Source organism: Oryx dammah, unplaced genomic scaffold, assembly GCF_014754425.2.
Source record: "Oryx dammah isolate SB20612 unplaced genomic scaffold, SCBI_Odam_1.1 HiC_scaffold_28, whole genome shotgun sequence".
Lineage (NCBI taxonomy): Eukaryota > Metazoa > Chordata > Mammalia > Artiodactyla > Bovidae > Oryx > Oryx dammah.
Genome location: NW_024070212.1, coordinates 32,878,241 through 32,895,939, shown reverse-complemented (window position 1 = coordinate 32,895,939; position 17,699 = coordinate 32,878,241). Strand labels below are relative to the sequence as shown.

At 43.9% G+C, this 17,699-nt stretch overlaps 1 protein-coding gene across 1 annotated transcript in view; it reads left to right on the top strand.

Annotated features, from left to right (window-relative positions):
- ELAPOR1 (endosome-lysosome associated apoptosis and autophagy regulator 1) overlaps positions 1-17,699 on the top strand; it is a 77,372-nt gene that overhangs the window by 19,655 nt on the left and 40,018 nt on the right. The window contains exons 2-3 of the mRNA XM_040232152.1: positions 13,868-13,988; positions 16,498-16,690. Coding sequence (XP_040088086.1) covers positions 13,868-13,988; positions 16,498-16,690 — 314 coding nt within the window. The remainder of the gene's footprint in view (positions 1-13,867; positions 13,989-16,497; positions 16,691-17,699) is intronic.

The window sequence follows — 17,699 nt, the reverse complement described above, 5'->3', positions numbered from 1 at the left end:
TTAGAGATCTAAATGTAAGACTGGACATTCTGAAACTCTTAGAGGAAAACATAGGCAGAACACTCTCTGACATAAATCGCAGCAAGATCTTTTTTGACCCAACTCCTAGAGTATTAAAAATAACCAAAATAAACAAATGGGAGCTAATTAAGCTAAAAAGGTTTTGCACAGCAAAGGAAACCATAAACAAGATGAAAAGACAACATATAGAATGGGAGAAAATATTTGCAAATGAAGTTACCAACCTAGGATTAATCTTCAAAATATACAACAGTTTATGCAGCTCAATATAAAAAAAAACAACCCAATCAATATCAAACAACCCAATCAAAAAAATGGCATTTCTAAATAGACATTTTTCCAAAGAAGATATACAGATGGCCAACAAGCACATGAAGAGATGCCCAGCATCACTAATCATTAGAGAAATGCAAATATAACAGCAATGAGATGTCACCCCATACCGGTCAGAATGGCCATCATCAAAAAATCTACAAACAATGAATGCTGGAGAGGGTGTGGAAAAAAAGAGAACCCTCCTACATTGTTGGTGGGAATGTAAATTGGTACAGTGACTATGGAGAACAGTATAGTTCTTAAAAAACAGTATGGTTCCTTAAAAAACTAAAAATAGAGCTTCCTAATGATCCAGCAATCCCACTCCTTGGCATATATCTGGAGAAAATCATAATTTGAAAAGATACATGCACCCCAATGTTCATTGCAGCAGTTTACAATAGCCAGAACATGGAATCAACCTAAATGCCCATTGACAGAAGTTTGGATAAAGATGTGGTACATAAATATACTATGAAATATTACACAGTGATAAAAACAAACAAAATAATGCAATTTGCAGCAACATGGATGGACCTAGAGTTTGTCACACTGAACGAAGCAAGTCAGCCAGAGAAAGACAAGCATCATATGCTATTGCTTATACGTGGGACCTGAGGTACAAATGGACATATTTACAAAAAGACATAGAGTCACAGATGTAGAAAACAAATTTATGGTTACCAAGGGGAAAGGGGAGAGGGATAAATTGGGAGATTGGGATTGATATATACACACTACCATATATAAAATAGATAATAAGCAACTGGACATGGAACAACAGACTGGTTCCAAATAAGAAAAGGAGTATGTCAAGGCTGTATATTGTCACCCTGCTTATTTAACTTATATGCAGAGTACATCATGAGAAACGCTGGACTGGGAGAAACACAAGCTGGAATCAAGATTGCCGGGAGAAATACCAATAACCTCAGATATGCAGATGACACCACCCTTATGGCAGAAAGTGAAGAGGAGCTAAAAAGCCTCTTGATGAAAGTGAAAGAGGAGAGTGAAAAAGTTGGCTTAAAGCTCAACATTCAGAAAATGAAGATCATGGCATCTGGTCCCATCACTTCATGGGAAATAGATGGGGAAACAGTAGAAACAGTGTCAGACTTTTTGGGGGGCTCCAAAATCACTGCAGATGGTGACTGCTGCCATGAAATTAAAAGACGCTTACTCCTTGGAAGAAAAGTTATGACCAACCTAGATAGTATATTCAAAAGCAGAGACATTACTTTGCCGACTAAGGTCCGTCTAGTCAAGGCTATGGTTTTTCCTGTGGTCATGTATGGATGTGAGAGTTGGACTGTGAAGAAGGCTGAGCGCCGAAGAATTGATACGTTTGAACTGTGGTGTTGGAGAAGACTCTTGAGAGTCCCTTGGACTGCAAGGAGATCCAACCAGTGCATTCTGAAGATCAACCCTGGGATTTCTTTGGAAGGAATGATGCTAAAGCTGAAGCCCCAGTACTTTGGCCACCTCATGCGAAGAGCTGACTCACTGGAAAAGACTCTGATGCTGGGAGAGATTGGGGGCAGGAGGAGAAGGGGACGACAGAGGATGAGATGGCTGGATGGCATCATGGACTCGATGGACATGAGTCTGAGTGAACTCTGGGAGATGGTGATGGACAGGGAGGCCTGGCGTGCTGCGATTCATGGGGTGGCAAAGAGTCGGACACAACTGAGCGACTGAACTGAACTGAAGCACTCTATAGCACAGGGAATTCTACTCAGTACTCTGTAATGATCTACACGGGAAAAGAATCTAAAAAAGAGTAGATGTATATAACTGATTCACTTGCTGTACAGAAGAAACATAACTGTAAATCAACCATACTCCAATAAAAATTAATTTAAAAAACAACAACAACAAAATGCTGAAGATCAGTATTGCCACCACGAAGCAGATGATAGTATAATTCAGTTAGATACAGAACAGCAGTGGGGAGAGCGTCTGAGAACTGTTTTTAAAAGTTGGATCTCTATGACCCAGCAATCCCACTGCTGGGCATACACACCGAGGAAACCAGAATTGAAAGAGACACGTGTACCTCAGTGTTCATCGCAGCACTGTTTATAATAGCCAGGACATGGAAGCAACCTAGATGTCCATCAGCAGATGAATGGATAAGAAAGCTGTGGTACATATACACAATGGAGTATTACTCAGTCATTAAAAAAATACATGTGAATCAGTTCTAATGAGGTGGATGAAACTGGAGCCTGTTATCCAGAGTGAAGTAAGCCAGAAAGAAAAACACCAATACAGTATACTAACACATATATACGGAATTTAGAAAGATGGTAACGATAACCCTGTATGCAAGACAGCAAAAGAAACACAGATGTATAGAACAGTCTTTTGGACTCTGAGGGAGAGGGCGAGGGTGGGATGATTTGGGAGAATGGCATTGAAACATGTATAATATCATATATGAAACGAGTCGCCAGTCCAGGTTCGATGCATGATATTGGATGCTTGGGGCTGGTGCACTGAGACTACCCAGAGGGATGGTACGGGGAGGGAGGAAGGAGGGGGGTTCAGGATGGGGAACACGTGTATACGTGTGGCGGATTCATGTTGATGTATGGCAAAACCAATACAATATTGTAAAGTAACTAACCTTCAATTAAAATAAATAAATTTATATTTTAAAAATTTTAAATAAATAAATAAATAAAAATAAAAAATAAAAATAACAGCTGGGAAAAAAAAAAACTTGGATCTCGCCAGTTCAGTTTCAGTGCATGAGACAGGGTGCTCAGGGCTGGTGCACTGGGATGACCCAGAGGGATGGGATGGGGTGGGAGGTAGGAGCGGGGTTCAGGATGGGGAACACATGTACACCCATGGCTGATTCAGGTCAATGTATGGCAAAAACCACTATAATATTGTAAAGTAATTAGCCTCCAATTAAAATAAATTAATTAATTAAAAAAATAAAAGTTGGATCTGATGTCCCTGAGGAATCCTACATAAGCAGTTACAAATAAGGATTGGGAGCTCAAGCGTAAGAGCTGAGCTCTAGATAAAGACTTGGAGTCATCAGTCCATGAAGGCAACTGAAACTACATAAATAGCTTTATGTAAGAGAGTTGAACTGAACCTTAGAAAAGGCTAGGATTTTAATTGAAGTAGAGGATGTGTAGGGTGAGGGGTGGATTTACAAACTGAAGATAAGAGCAAGTCAGAGAAAGCTATGGAGTTTGGAATAAGTGGATGCTGTTAGTGGTGTGCTGGTAAATATTTAACAACTGACTCTCTAGGGAGGGGAAGGGCAGTCCTACTTTTTAGTGTTTGCTGACTACAGTGGTATGAATACTCTCATCATAGACAGTTTCAAGTTACCAGTGTCATTGGGCATGGAGTTGGGAAGAGTGGAGTTGGGAAGAGATGAGCCTAGTCAGTTCTTGTGAGCTCAGATGAACTCTAGCACACAGCTGGATGTGGTCCAGATGGAAACAGGATTGTCAGGCGGTAGTGGAGGGTCCACCTAAAAGAGAAAGAGAGCCACTGATGTGGCCATGAAGCTTCTGGTGTGGCCACAGTGCCACTGCTGTGGCTATGAACCTTCGTACACCTCTGCTGCTGCTGCTGCTAAGTCGCTTCAGGCGTGTCCGACTCTGTGTGACCCCATAGACGGCAGCCCACCAGGCTCCCCCGTCCCTGGGGTTCTCCAGGCAAGAACACTGGAGTGGGTTGCCATTTCCTTCTCCAATGCATGAAAGTGAAAAATGAAAGGGAAGTTGCTCAGTCGTGTCCGACTCCCAGCGACCCCATGGACTGCAGCCTACCAGGCTCCTCCGCCCTTGGGATTTTCCAGGCAAGAGTACTGGAGTGGGGTGCCATTGCCTTCTCCATCATACACTTCTAGGGGGACTATTAAATGATGCAACCACTGTGGAAGACAGTTTGGTAATTCATCAAAAAGTTAGGCATGAAAAAAAAAAAAAAAAGTTAGGCATGGAGTTACCATTTGACCCAGCAACTCCACTGCTAAGTATGTTCCCAAGTGATTGAAAACATATGTTCACACAAAAACTTATTCATGAATATTCCTAACAGCATTGTTGTTGTTAAGTTGCCCAGTTGTGTCCAGTTCTTTTGCAGCCTCATGGATTGGGATTTTCTAGACAGGAATGCTGGAGTGGGTTACCATCTACTTTTGCCAGGATATCTTCCTGACCCAGGGATCGAACTCACATCTGCCCACATCTCCTGCATTGCAGGCAGATTCTTTATCACCTAGCCACCAAAAGTAGAAACAATACAAATATTCATCAACTGATGAATGGATAAATAAAATGTGGCATATCCATATAATGGAACATTATTGAACATATTAAGTACTGATACATCCTACAACATGGATGAATCTTGGAAACATTATGCTAAGTAGAAGAAGCCAGATAGAAAAGGCCACATATTGTATGATTCCATTTGTAGGAAATGTCCAGAATAGGTAAATCCAGAAAGATAGAAAGTAGATTTGTGGTTACCAGGGCCTGGGGATAAGGAAGATGATGACTAATGGCTAATGCATAAGAGTTTGAAAAACAGTGTACTAGGAGATTGTGCTGTTGCTCACATATATTTCTTCCACTGGAGTTACAGAAGCCTTGTCTGTTGGCCTTGTTCTCTAGGCTAGAGGTCTGTCCTCCAGGTTCAAGCTCTCCATCATAACCAGCTAGCACATCCAAACACCAAGCTGTCCTTGGAGAGTTTTGCATAGCCCAGGACCTAGCTGACCTGATTTTTTCATGTGTGATTAAAAGCTCAGGTGAAAACATTTAATGGAACATTTTGACCTCATTAAAAACCAAGAAAGGCACATCTTTGAAAATACAATCTCATAAAGCCCTACTTTGTAGACGGATGTGTGAACCAAACTCTCACTTACCGAAAGGGATTAGAATTTATAAAGGGACATTTTGTTTCCTGGCTACAAAGTCATTTCAATCCTAGGGATATTCACCAGCCATATGAAAAGCCTACTGCAGCTGATGGACTGGCCACAGTTACTAAGTGTCATAAATGTCAACGGCCAGCCTTTCTCTTGGAGATTAGCTTCGGGGCAGTTTCTGGGGAGAAAAAGTGGAAAAAGGACAGATGTTGTTTCATATGTACGAGTAGACTGGGATCAGAGAAGAGGGTGAGTCAGGGCAGGTGGTAAACATCAGCAGAACAGAGGAGAATCTAACTGCTGCTGTCACATAGCTGTTAGGCTAGAAATGTGACCTGACTCCTTTCTCCCTGTCCTGTTGCCAGAAAGAGCAGAGAAGGGCCTGGGTGCCCCTTCCATATGCCCCCTCCAAGCTAGGTCATAGCAATAGCTGGCTGCTGCTTCTTTTTTAACCAGTTTACAAAACGTGTTCCTGAACCTGATCTCCTGGTTGTCTTGACAGTTTGATGTTACTCAGTTTAGGGGGATTCTGTTAGTCATCTAAGCAGAGTGTTGGCATCCCCTTTCTATTTTGGGAGGGACCTGTGGTATGTGGAGACTTAATAACTAGTCATAATTGTTTAGTGTGGGGTGGCAAGAAGAGAGTCTAGATCTTTTGACTGTGATCTTGAGTGCCTGCATAGCTCCACAGCTGCTCTCAAGGCATGCTTTTTGCCCTCAATTCAATCGCTCAACAAATACTTATTGGTAGCTACTATGCATCAGGAACTCTTCTGGGCTCTTGGGCTACATCAGTGAACAAAAACAGAGATCCTGGTTCTTCCGGAGCTTACATCTGATCTGGAGTGAGGGCAGGGGCAGAAATGACAATGAACATAATGAATAACTATAAGTTATAACGTGTCTTTGAAGGTGATATGTACTATGGAAAGCACAAGTCATTCAGGCTTTGAGGATCAGTGGGACTGAATTACAATTGTGACCAGGGAGGTTGAGGCAGTAGGGGTAGTACCGGGGGCTTGTGGGGACTAAAAGGAAGATGAGTGTAAAGTGCTCAGCCCAGAGCCTGGTGCGTGGGTGCTCATACCTGTGGCAGCTGTTAGCATCATACCAGTCCTGTCTCCCAAGAGCTCCAGACCAAGGCTGTGCCCAAAGTGGACAAGCAGCTTAGTAACAGACAGGTTAGATGGTGAAGTCAGGGGCCTGTCTGGCCCAGAGCATGGTGTCACAAAGTGCCCCAGCTGGGTGTAGAGACCCCGTGTATGCTTTCTGTGATGTGTCCATGGCTAAACCAGCAAGGCAGGTCGTATTGGAGAGATCAAGCACCATCTCTGCTGTTTTTGATCAAAATGGACTCTATAAATCCAGAGTTGAATAGAAAGTGCTGAAAGAAGGGGCAGCGTAAGGCCAGGGCTACCCCATACTCCTGGGAGTCCCGGGGCTCCTGGCATTATGTTGCTAGGCAACAGCACATGGATTGAGGACAGTGGGCAGGGGTCTGCCTGCTTGGGGTCTGTCAGCTGGTGCCTGCTCAGGGAGAGAGAGGGTATTGCTTGTAGGTAAGAGGAAACCACTGACTTATTACTTAGGAATAAGTTTAACAAAATAGTTGCAAGATCAATAAATGGAAAACTATAAAATACTGCTGAGAAAAATTAAAGAAATGAATAGATATACTGTGTTCATGGTCTGGAAAACTCAATATTGTTAAGATATCAAACCTCCCAAATTTTACCTATAGGTTCAATGCAATTCTGCTCAAAATTCTAGCAGAATTTCTTTTAATAAAAATTGATAGTCTAACTTAAAAAACTTAACTGAGAAGAATAAACATGTAAAAGAGATTTTAAATAAAACTTTGTTCTCTTAAAGTGAGGAATCCTCACTTACTTCTGAAGGGGCTGGCTCTCTACACCCCTAGATTCTGGAGCAGAATTTGAAAGTCCATGGGTTAAGGTATTTAAAAAGTGAACAGCTTGTTTTGGGAGTAAAATATCAAGCCATTTAAAAGCTATGAATGCATTATTACAGATTTTAATGATTTTTCCTGTGTGTGCAAGGATGAATAACAGACTCCTTAGAGGATCTGATGAAAACTATGTCCAGAAAAATGCATATATCTAAAATTCTGGATCTGGTTGTATAGGGAAAATGGTCTAGGATCCTAGATTAAGGAACCTCCCCCATCTTGTATGAGATGTACTTATATGATTTGCTTCCTGATGAGATAATTTTTTAAGTCTCCATAGAAGAGTGAGTTGAAAGGAGAAAAGGATTTAGCGGAGAATCAGAATCTTTAGAGTAGAGCCCAGGAATCTTTTTTTGTTTGTTTTTATTTTTTTAGGAATCTGTATTTTTAACATAATCTTCAGGTGGTTGTGATGATTGGACAGATTTAGCCACCAGAGGTTGAGGGCTGGGTATGTCTAGACCTTTAGGCTCAGATGATAAAGAATCTGCCTGAGATGTGGGAGACCCATCGATCTTTGGGTTGGGAAGATCCCCTGGAGAAGGAAATGGCAACCCACTCCAAAGTGGATCCATGGACAGAGGAGCCTGGTGGGATACAGTACAGTCCATGTGGTCGAAAAGAGTCAGCCATGACTGAGCGACTAACACTTTCACTTTTTTTTTAGGATCCAGGGCTTTCTTGGTGGTTCAGAAGGTAAAGAATTTGCTTGCAATGCAGGAGACCCAGGGAGACCCAAATTCAATCCCCTGGAGAAGGGAACGGCTACCCACTCCAGTATTCTTGCCTGAAGAATCCCATGGACGGAGGCTACAGTCCATGGGGTCTCAAAGAGTCAGACACAACTGAGCGACTATCACTTTCACATTTTAGGACCCAGGAGACACTGCTACTGAGCCAGCAGTCTTAAGAGGGTGGGAAGGAGGGAGAAAAAGGAGCAAAGAGGGAGTCTCTCCAGTCTGACAGAGAACAATCGAAAAGGTCCTACAAGGTCAAGGTCGCTGAGTCCCTGTGTTAGCAGACCTTCCACCCAGAACCTGAATGAGAGCACTCCAGAGCAGAAAGAACAAACAGTTCTGGAAGCCATTCAGCTGGGGCTGGGCCACAGAGAAAGTCTCTCTGGGGGCACTGAGGTTCAATTCTGACATTTCACCATGATCTCCTTGTGCTGTGCTAAGCAGAGCTCACTCCTCCCTTCCAGGGAAGGGCTGGTCTCTCCTTGGCAGTCAAGATTGTTTAATGGGATCTGCTCCTGTCCGCATCACATGCTTTCTCAGCAAAAAGGCATTTGCACTGTACCAACAAATACCTATTAACCCCACCGTACCAGCTCAGGTGTTTGCCTGGGGCACCCAGCCCCCATCTTGACGTTCTCCCCCAAAGTATCTGCCTTTCAGGGATGCTGAGAAGAGAAGGGGCTGAACCTGCAGCTGGCAGAAGAATGGGCGGGGCCTCTTCCAGACCCCAAGGCCCTAGTCAGAATCCAGGTTTACTTAAGAACCTGTTTCTTGACTCAGGCCCTGTCCCCCAGCCAAGACAAACCCAAGTCATGTTGATCCCCTGCTTCCTTGGTGGCTGTGACTTTGTGTAGCACTGGCTCAGTGACCTTAAGACTCAGGATCTGAGACTCCGCTTGGCTCTGGCTGTCCTGTCTCTGGGCAGTGAGGGGGTTGGGGAGTAAGGCAGGGGCAATGGCCAAGTGGTTACCTTTCTGGCCAGCAGTCTCTGGGCAGTGATTCTTAGCTTGTCATTATTTTACTCAAGTGGATCCATTTATCCAAACTGAACAAGATTTGTGCACTTCAATGTATATAATTTTTCCCTAAAAATAAATAAACCTAGAAAAACTAACAACTTTCAGTGGGGAAGAGTGGGTGAAAGTAAATAAGCAGGAATGGCAGAAACTGTAAGTATAGAAGCTGGGTGAAAGGTACCTGGGGGTCATCATATTCTGTCTTTTTAAAATATACATTTGAATTTTATTATAATAAGAAGTGAAGAAATTAAAAAAGACTTAGAAATCTCCCTCCCTGGTCAAGAACCTCAAAGAAACTCATACTCTTTACCCTAGTAATTCCACTTCTGGGAATCTCTCCAAAGGAAATAATCAAAGATACACATAAAGCTTCATTGTAGTGCTATCTAAAGTAAGGAAAAATTGGACAAAACTCAATGACCCACAACAGGAGAATGGTTAGAGCAACTGTGGTGCAACCTTAAAGACACAGGAGAATGCTCGTGACCTAAAATGTAAAAAAAAAAAAAAAGTCAGAAGAAGAAACTACATATCATGGGATCTTCATTTTGTTTTAAAAATGCATATGCATGGACTTCCCTGGTGTCTCAGTGGATAAGAATCCGCCTGTCAATGCAGGGCATACAGGTTCAGTCCTTGTTCTGGGAAGATTCCATACGCTGCAGAGCAACTAACCTGTGTGCAGCAACTGCTGAAGCCCATAGGTCCTCAAGCCCTTGTGCCACAGCAAGAGAAACCCTCGTGCCGCAATTAGGAGCAGTTCCTGCTCGCCACAACTGGAGAAAGCCTGTGCAAAGCAACAAAGACTCAGCACAGCCCAAAGCAGACAAATCAGTAAATGCATATGTTGTATGATTTCAGCTATGGTGGTTTAATTGCTAAGTCATGCCCAACTCTTGGGACCGCATGGACTGTAGCCTACCAGGCTGTCAGTCCATGGGATTCTCCAGGCAAGAATACTGGAGTGGGTTGCCATTTCCTTCTCCAGGGGATCTTCCTGACCCAGGGATCGAACCCGTGTCTGTTACATCTACCCGCACTGGCGGGTTCTTTACCACGGGCTCCACCTGGGAAGCCCCAATAAATGCATGTGCATATATTAAAAAAGATCTGTAAAGAAATGTAATAAAATATTAGAAGTATTGATCTCTGCTTGGTAGGCTTATGGAAGATTTTAATTTTCTTTTTAATTCTAGCCTGTATTTTCATAGTTTCTACAATTAACATTTCTTACTTTGATAATTACTTTAAAAACTGAGACGTGCCATTTTGAAGGAAGAGGAGGAAAGATGGAAAGAAAAACAGATTTTCATACATATAGCAACTGTGAAATAATAAGGTATTGGAACTGGAAGGAATCTTAGAAGTTTGAAATCACCTAAGTCCAACTTCCTCATTTTACAAATGAGAAGACTGAGGCCCAGAGCATCGAATGTCCAGCTAAGCCATTTGTTCTTAGTCTCTCTGACTGCTTGTTTTAGCAGCTCACTGAGCTCTCATGGCCCCAGGACCTTAACAGCCTGGGCTGTACCCCCGATGTTAACCCCTGGAGGCCTGTTTGGGGAGCAGTCTTTGGATTCTCCAGTTAGTCTGGGCCAGCTGTTGCCAGTGTCCTCAGCCAGTCCGGATGGAGAAATTCCCTGTCAGAAAGAAGGCCAGTGAAACACTAGACCTCACTACCCCCTAATCACCTAGAGCTTGTTCCTCAGACACTTATAGCGGGCCATCTCTGTCTTTTCAGCTCTGCTTTGGCAAAGGTTACTTCTAGGCAGCTAGGTCATATGTTCCTCCTGTGTCCCATTTAAAATTGTGACTTGGGGACATGTCATGTCATTGTGCCTGGGGAGAGCAAGGAATTATATGCTGGATGTACGAATGAGATCTATTTGAGTGTCTCCTGGGAACTCCCTGGTGGTCCAGAGGTTAAGACTCAGTGCTTCCACTGCAGGGAGCGTGGATTTGCTCCCTGGTCGAGGAACTAAGATCCCACATGCTGTGCAGTGCTGCCAAATATAAAATAAAATTTTTAAATTTTTAATGATTTTTTTCTAAAAAGCCAAATTAAAAAAAGAAAGATTAAAGTCTATGTTTTAAAAAACATATGCATGTGTCTCCTTTGTGAATCTGCATATTATGTAGACCATATGCTCTCCAAGTCAGGTCACTAGGTAAACTGAAGTTGTGCTGGGGAATTGATTTGTTCATAAAACTCTGAATATAATTGAGGAGTCCTGGCAATTATACCTCCGTCTAAGCCGACGTCTTGGATGGTGAGATCAACTGTAGCTCAGATCTGAAACAGCTGCAGCAGAGCCACCTGCGTTGGATGGTGTGAATATCCCCAAGGGACATGAAGTAAATTAGCACATATTGAAGGGAAATTTTCTAAGGCCCAGAACCACCATTTTCCTAGCAAACCTCCCACCCGAGTGGGACACAAGGGACACCAAATGAAAGACGACGCAGAGGCAGACGTGGCTCTCGAGTCTCCAACAGGCCAAATGCAGTCAGAGCGACTGAAATGATCTGCTCGAACAGATTCGATGTTTTAACACTAATTATCAGGCCTCAGAAGAGAGCCTGGCTGCTGGCAGACAACCAATACTGTCTTATTTAATTTTTAGATTTGGCTGTTAAATTTGGCCCAGCGCGAGACTGTGTTTGATAGGACCCCAAGAGTGAAGGATTCCTGGTAGGAAGGCCTGGATTCTAGCTCTGTGTGACCTTGGACAAGCCATTTCACCCCATGGGGAGTGTTTTGTCATCTGTGCAATGGAGGAAACACCCCCTGCTCGGCTTGCCTTCTGGGGAGTTTGAAGATCAAATGAAATGGTGTAAAAGCACGATGCAAATGACAGGCATAATTACGTTCACAGGCAGAACATCGAATCTCTTCTGCCTGGTTCACTCAATTCTATGTAATTTACATACTGTGGATCTTACCCCTCTTCTTGCAGCAAAATCCTTTGGAGAATATCATTTTTAGACCCGAAATTGAAAATGTGTAGTTTCCTTATTCATCCTCAGAGTCCTCTGGGATAAAGAAAAGAGTGGAATTAAAAGAAAAAAGAGACTCAGAATGATGGTAGCCCAAGGGCAAAAAGAATTCCCACCCAGGTGTTCTTTCTTTCCTAGAGGACACAGACATCTAATCTAAAGCCAAAGCTTCTCATCCTAAATTAGACTGGCAATTCCCCCAGCTCCTCCTCCTCCTTTACATCTTCTCCCTCTGGATAAAAATGCCCGGTTTACACTTTGCTGTCCTGAGCCATGCTGGGCACATCCTCTAGTACCTCTAAGTGCTGGGCAGACAATAGATATTTGGTAAATATTTATAATAGAAGACAATAGAAATGGAGCTCTAGAATTTTTCTCTCATTATCCTAAGTTTCTTAAAGTACAGATCAAATGCAATGTTTACCACATATCCACAAGTCTGAAGGAATATAGCTTGTAAGGCACACCAGTTTTTATGTACCCAAAAGAAAGGAAAACCCCAACAATTAAAACATGACACAGTTCTTTCTTATTGTGTTGGGTATAAGCCACAACTTGATATCATAGGTGTTAAAATGTGAAAGAAATATGCATCTCAGAAGAGATAAAATGCAGTCTATTTACCCCTTCCAAAAACTACAGATTTCTCTTTTTGATTCTGATGAATTCTTAGGTTGGCTCACTTCAGACTGTCTCAGTTTTAGCCCCAGCTCCACTCCCTACATTGCATTTATGTGCAATCATCCTTCCATATGGGTAGAAGGGGGACATTGATTCTATTTTTCTTATGGATACAACAATACAAAGTACTTTAGGGCTTGAATATAGTTTTTGGTTAAGTGAGGATTGTGAAATGCTTGTCAAAGCCAAAATCACATTAATTCTGTGGCCTGTTGTTTGTGACAAGATTTAAAAGAGTAAGAAATGTTTTGAGTATTTGCCACAGCTATTGTGCTTTCTTTTTCCCAAGTAGTGCTTTCTGTGATTTTTGTTGCGGTGCTTCTTGTTTTATTTAATATGTTTGATTTGGCTGTTTTGTTGTTGTTATTCAGTTTATTCTTAGATCAGGTGAACTATGAGTTTTCACTGCACAGAGAAATTAGGTGTGAATACAGTCCATGGGGTCGCGAAGAGTCAGACATGACTGAGCGACTTCACTTTCACTTTTCACTTTCATGCATTGGAGAAGGAAATGGCAACTCACTCCAGTGTTCTTGCCTGGAGAATCCCAGGGACGGGGGAGCCTGGTGGGCTGCCGTCTATGGTGTCGCACAGAGTCGGACACGACTGAAGCGACTTAGCAGCAGCAGCAGCAGGCTGATGTGATGAGAACCCATCATCTACCTGGGCTAAATATGATGTTTTCATAAAATTCGAGGCAGAAATTCATAGTGTTTTCAGGGCAGAAGAGAGCATGAAGAATGTAGGGAAATCAGGGGAAATAGAAATACAGCTTTTGTAACAATCCTTTGTAATTTTTCATGGGCCAGTCCCTGTTTGTAAATTCTGCAGCTTGGGACAAGGAAAAATCCACCTATTTCTAGCCTGTTCCTTAGTCACCTTCTCACATTGCTCTGGCCTAACAGGACATTATTTATACACAGCAGCAGAGAGACATGGAAAAGCGGGGCTCGGGGGGCGCAGTTCTAGGGACTAGACCATGGCCGGTGGAGAGGAAGGATCCAAATGGCCATATAGGTCCTGTCTGTTCTTGATAAGGATCATTTCAGCTCCACAATGCCTTGCCCCTCTCTGTTGCAATCCCCTCCCCTGGGGCCCAGGGCCCATTACAGTGATGGTGAGTGTCAGTAGCCTTTGTGCTGGGCAGGAAGCAGGTGGGAAGCTGTTAATGTCTGACAGATGCTAACGCATACTTTGCCCCTTCTCTCCCCTGCAGTCTGAGTACCACTATGAATACACGGCGTGTGACAGCACAGGTTCCAGGTGGAGGGTCGCCGTGCCGCACACCCCAGGCCTGTGTACCAGCCTCCCCGACCCCGTCAAGGGCACCGAGTGCTGTAAGCAGTCCTGCCTCTCAGCTTTGGCCTCTGCCCCAAGCCTCCTACCATCCGAGTTAGGCCCTTCCTGACAGTGCGGCTGCCGTGAGGAATCAGATCTCCCCACCCCTGCCTCTCCATCCACCAAATCCCGAGATTTGGTGCAGGAGTGCTATTTCATGGATGGGAATCTCAATTTATTTTTCTTTTCAAATTTAAATCCCATCACAGTATAAAGTAAAAATCATGCTGGCTGTGTGTCACGTAGATATTTTTCTCTGTTTGCATACATTTTCTTTTCTGGTCTGTACATTTCTCTCCAGTCTACACTCTCCAGCCACAGTCACTCATTAGGAAAGATTGTGATTTGCAGTTGTTCTTGAAAAGGAAGCCAGAGAAGATAAATTTCTGCAGAGACAGATCTTTAAAATGCACTGGGCATCACTTCAGGGAACAAGAATGTTCCCTGATTGGGGAGCTGACCATGCAACCGGAAAGGCAGTGACTTGCCTGCAGCTCCCATTCCCTCCTCTAGGACTCTGTAGCTACAACTTTCCCATCACTAGCAGCTATTTCCCCTGTGCTGTTCCTTTTAGAAAAGGCAAAAACAAAATATTTTTTATTTTTAACAATAAAGAATCAAGAAATCTTTGACTAGAATCAAGGAATCTTTGAAGATTTGGAAAGGAGATTGAGGGCATTTAAAATCTAAAATATGCTTAGCCTAGTGCCTGGTTCAGTGGGTAAGCGAATAAATACTTGTTAAATCAGTGAATGGATATTGCTAAGATCTGAGTAGAACAGAGGTGTGACTAACAGAAACAAATGAGCCATCTTCAGTAAACTTGGCCAGTGTTCTTAATATGTGCACCTGCGATGTGAATCGCAAAGATAAATAAGGCACAGCCTCTGCCTTCAGAAGCGTACAGTCTGCTGGGAGGAGCAGACAGCCATTTATCCATTCATTTTTTCAGCAAACCTTAGTGGAGGTCCTGCTGTGGCTGTGCCGGTTGCTGAGCCACCATGCCTGGAGGAGCTCAGAGCCTGGTAGGAGGCACACATCAATATGATGTGTTATATGAGGTGAAAAGAATGGGCCTTATGGATGCTTAGGGATCAGAAACAGCTGGGAGAACCACTCAAGCAAAAGCTTGGAGGTGGGAGAACATCAGACACATTCAGAGAAGAGCATGTGGCCTGAGGTGGAGACAACACAGGGAGGGGATGGATGGGAGTCAGGGGGAGAAGGGTCTGGGGTGCGAGATTAAGCCGGTTAGGGTTAGGTTGGGGGAAAATTGTAAAAGACTTTGAATGCCAGGTTGAGAGCTTAAGTCTATAACCAGAAGTTGGTGGGTGGTGCCTGATTATCTTTTAAATAACAGAAATAATAGTATGGGCTTCTCTGGTGGTTCAGTGGTTAGGAATCCACCTGCCAATGCTGGGGTCATGGGTTCAGTCCCTGGACTGGGAAGATCCCACATGCTGCAAGGCAACTAAGCCTGTACACCCCAAGTACTGAGCCCTTGCACTTCAACTACTGAAGTCTGCTTGCCTGGACCCCATGCTCTGCAACAAGAGAAGCCACTGTAATGAGAATCCATGCACCACAACCAGAAGAGATGCCCCGGCTCGTGGCCGCCCAGTGCAGCCAAACATAAATAAATTTAAAAAAGAAATAAGTATGTATCAGTATTTTAGAAAGATACTTCAGACCACAGAATGAGCAAAAACAAGAAATAGGCAGTTAGGAGGACATTGCAATGGTTGAGCTCACCTAACAGATCACAATAATCCCAACTAGCATGGTGGCAGTGGGACCAGAAAGGAGAAGACAGAGGCCAGAGACAACAGGAAATCCAAGGCCGAAAGGCCAGGCACCCTTCAGAGGGGTCAGAACGAGAGACCCTGGTACCCTCTTTTACTGGAGAGCTCTCAAAATGGCAGAGGGTACCCCTCAGGAAATGGGAATAACGGCCCACAGTCCTGCAACAAGGTCCTACATCTTTTCTGTTGTTGTTAATAACGGCTTTGGGAATTCCTTGGCAGTCCAGTGGTTAGGACTCCATGCCTTCATTGCCAGGCCCCAGGTTCAATCCCTGGTGGAGAAACTAAGATCCCACAAGCCATATAGCACAGCCAGTAGATAAATCAATGATGATTCACCCCCATAAGTTCTAAAATTCAGTGGTTTTTAAAGTATTCACAGAATTACATAATTATCACCACTGTCTAATCTCAGAATATTTTTATCACCCCAGAAAGAAACTTCATATCCATTAGCCATCTCTCCCCCTGCCCCTCCCCCAAGTCTCTGGTGCCCCAGATCTACTTTCTGTCTCCGTGGGTTTGCCTGTTCTGGACAGTCTATACACGTGGGGTCATAGAAGATGCACCATGGCTCTAAGTCTTAGTGCGTGAGACCCTTCGGTCTCCATCCTCTGCCCCTCCCTCTAGGATGCCCGCACCCGCGCACTTCTCCTAGGTGGCGACAGCCTCCCCACCTGCCCTTGTCCCTGCTGTTGTGTTCCAGCCTTCTCTTGCAAAGCCGGGGAGTTTCTGGACATGAAGGACCAGTCGTGTAAGCCGTGTGCTGAGGGCCGCTACTCCCTTGGCACGGGCATCCGGTTCGATGAGTGGGATGAGCTGCCCCATGGCTTTGCCAGCCTGTCAACCAACATGGAGATCGAGGACAGCACCTTGGAGTCCACCGAAAACTGTACTTCGTGAGTTGCCCCCCTCCCCCTGCCCCTCCCCCTTAGCCCCTCACCTCCCTTACCTCCCTGCTCCCCATGCTGGGGAAGGGGCTGCAGAGAGCACTCCACAGCCTCCTCTCCTTCTCCTTGGGGTGAGGGCTGGAGCAGGACTGGACTGCTGGATGTGATGCCCACCTCAGCCCTGCCTTACTGCCCTAAGCTTACCAGCGACTGATAAGCATTTGTGACAGGTGAAAACCACCAGGAAACAGACATTGATAAGATGGACAAGGGTCATATGGCCCAGTCTGTTTAGGACAAAATTCAATTCTACCATGGAATTTTGGATCAGCCAAAACACTTCCTTAATTTGATTGCAACACTATGTGCAAAGCCTCAAGTATCTTCCTGGCTTTGGTGTCAACTTCTAAATCTGGTCTCCTAATCCTGAGTTTATGAGTTTGGGGGGATAAAGTAGGATCAGAGCTTTGGTCAGTCATGGCTGAGATGTTCCAAACCCCTTGAGACCCTGGTGACCAGAGAATTCTCCAACTCAGAAGAGGATCTTTTCAGTAATTGAAAAACTCAACCCAAGGTTCTTACAGAATGTGTGAGCTGCCCTTATCCTTATTCTTTACATATTTAATTCTAAGGATAAGAATTAAATGATGTACCTTGGTTCAGGCACTATTCTAGATGCTTTGCATACATTATTTTTTCTAATCCTTACGCGAACACTTGTGAGGGTGAAACAGGTTTTGTTGTTCCCATTACACAGATTTGGAACTGGAGGCTCAGAGAAGTTAAATGACTTGTCCTTTGTTATCCAGCTTACAACTGGGGAGACTAGAATTCATCCTCAGTCCCAAGGTTTCCCCTGCCCCATGCTGCTGCTTTCAAATAACATTTAGTGTGTTCAAGACAATACTTAGGTCTTAGAGAGGAAAAGTGGGGGGTGGGTGTTGCATGGATGTAAAAGACAATCGTCTGCTACTCTTTGTTAAATATTGACAAAGAATATAGGAGAAAAGTACATGAA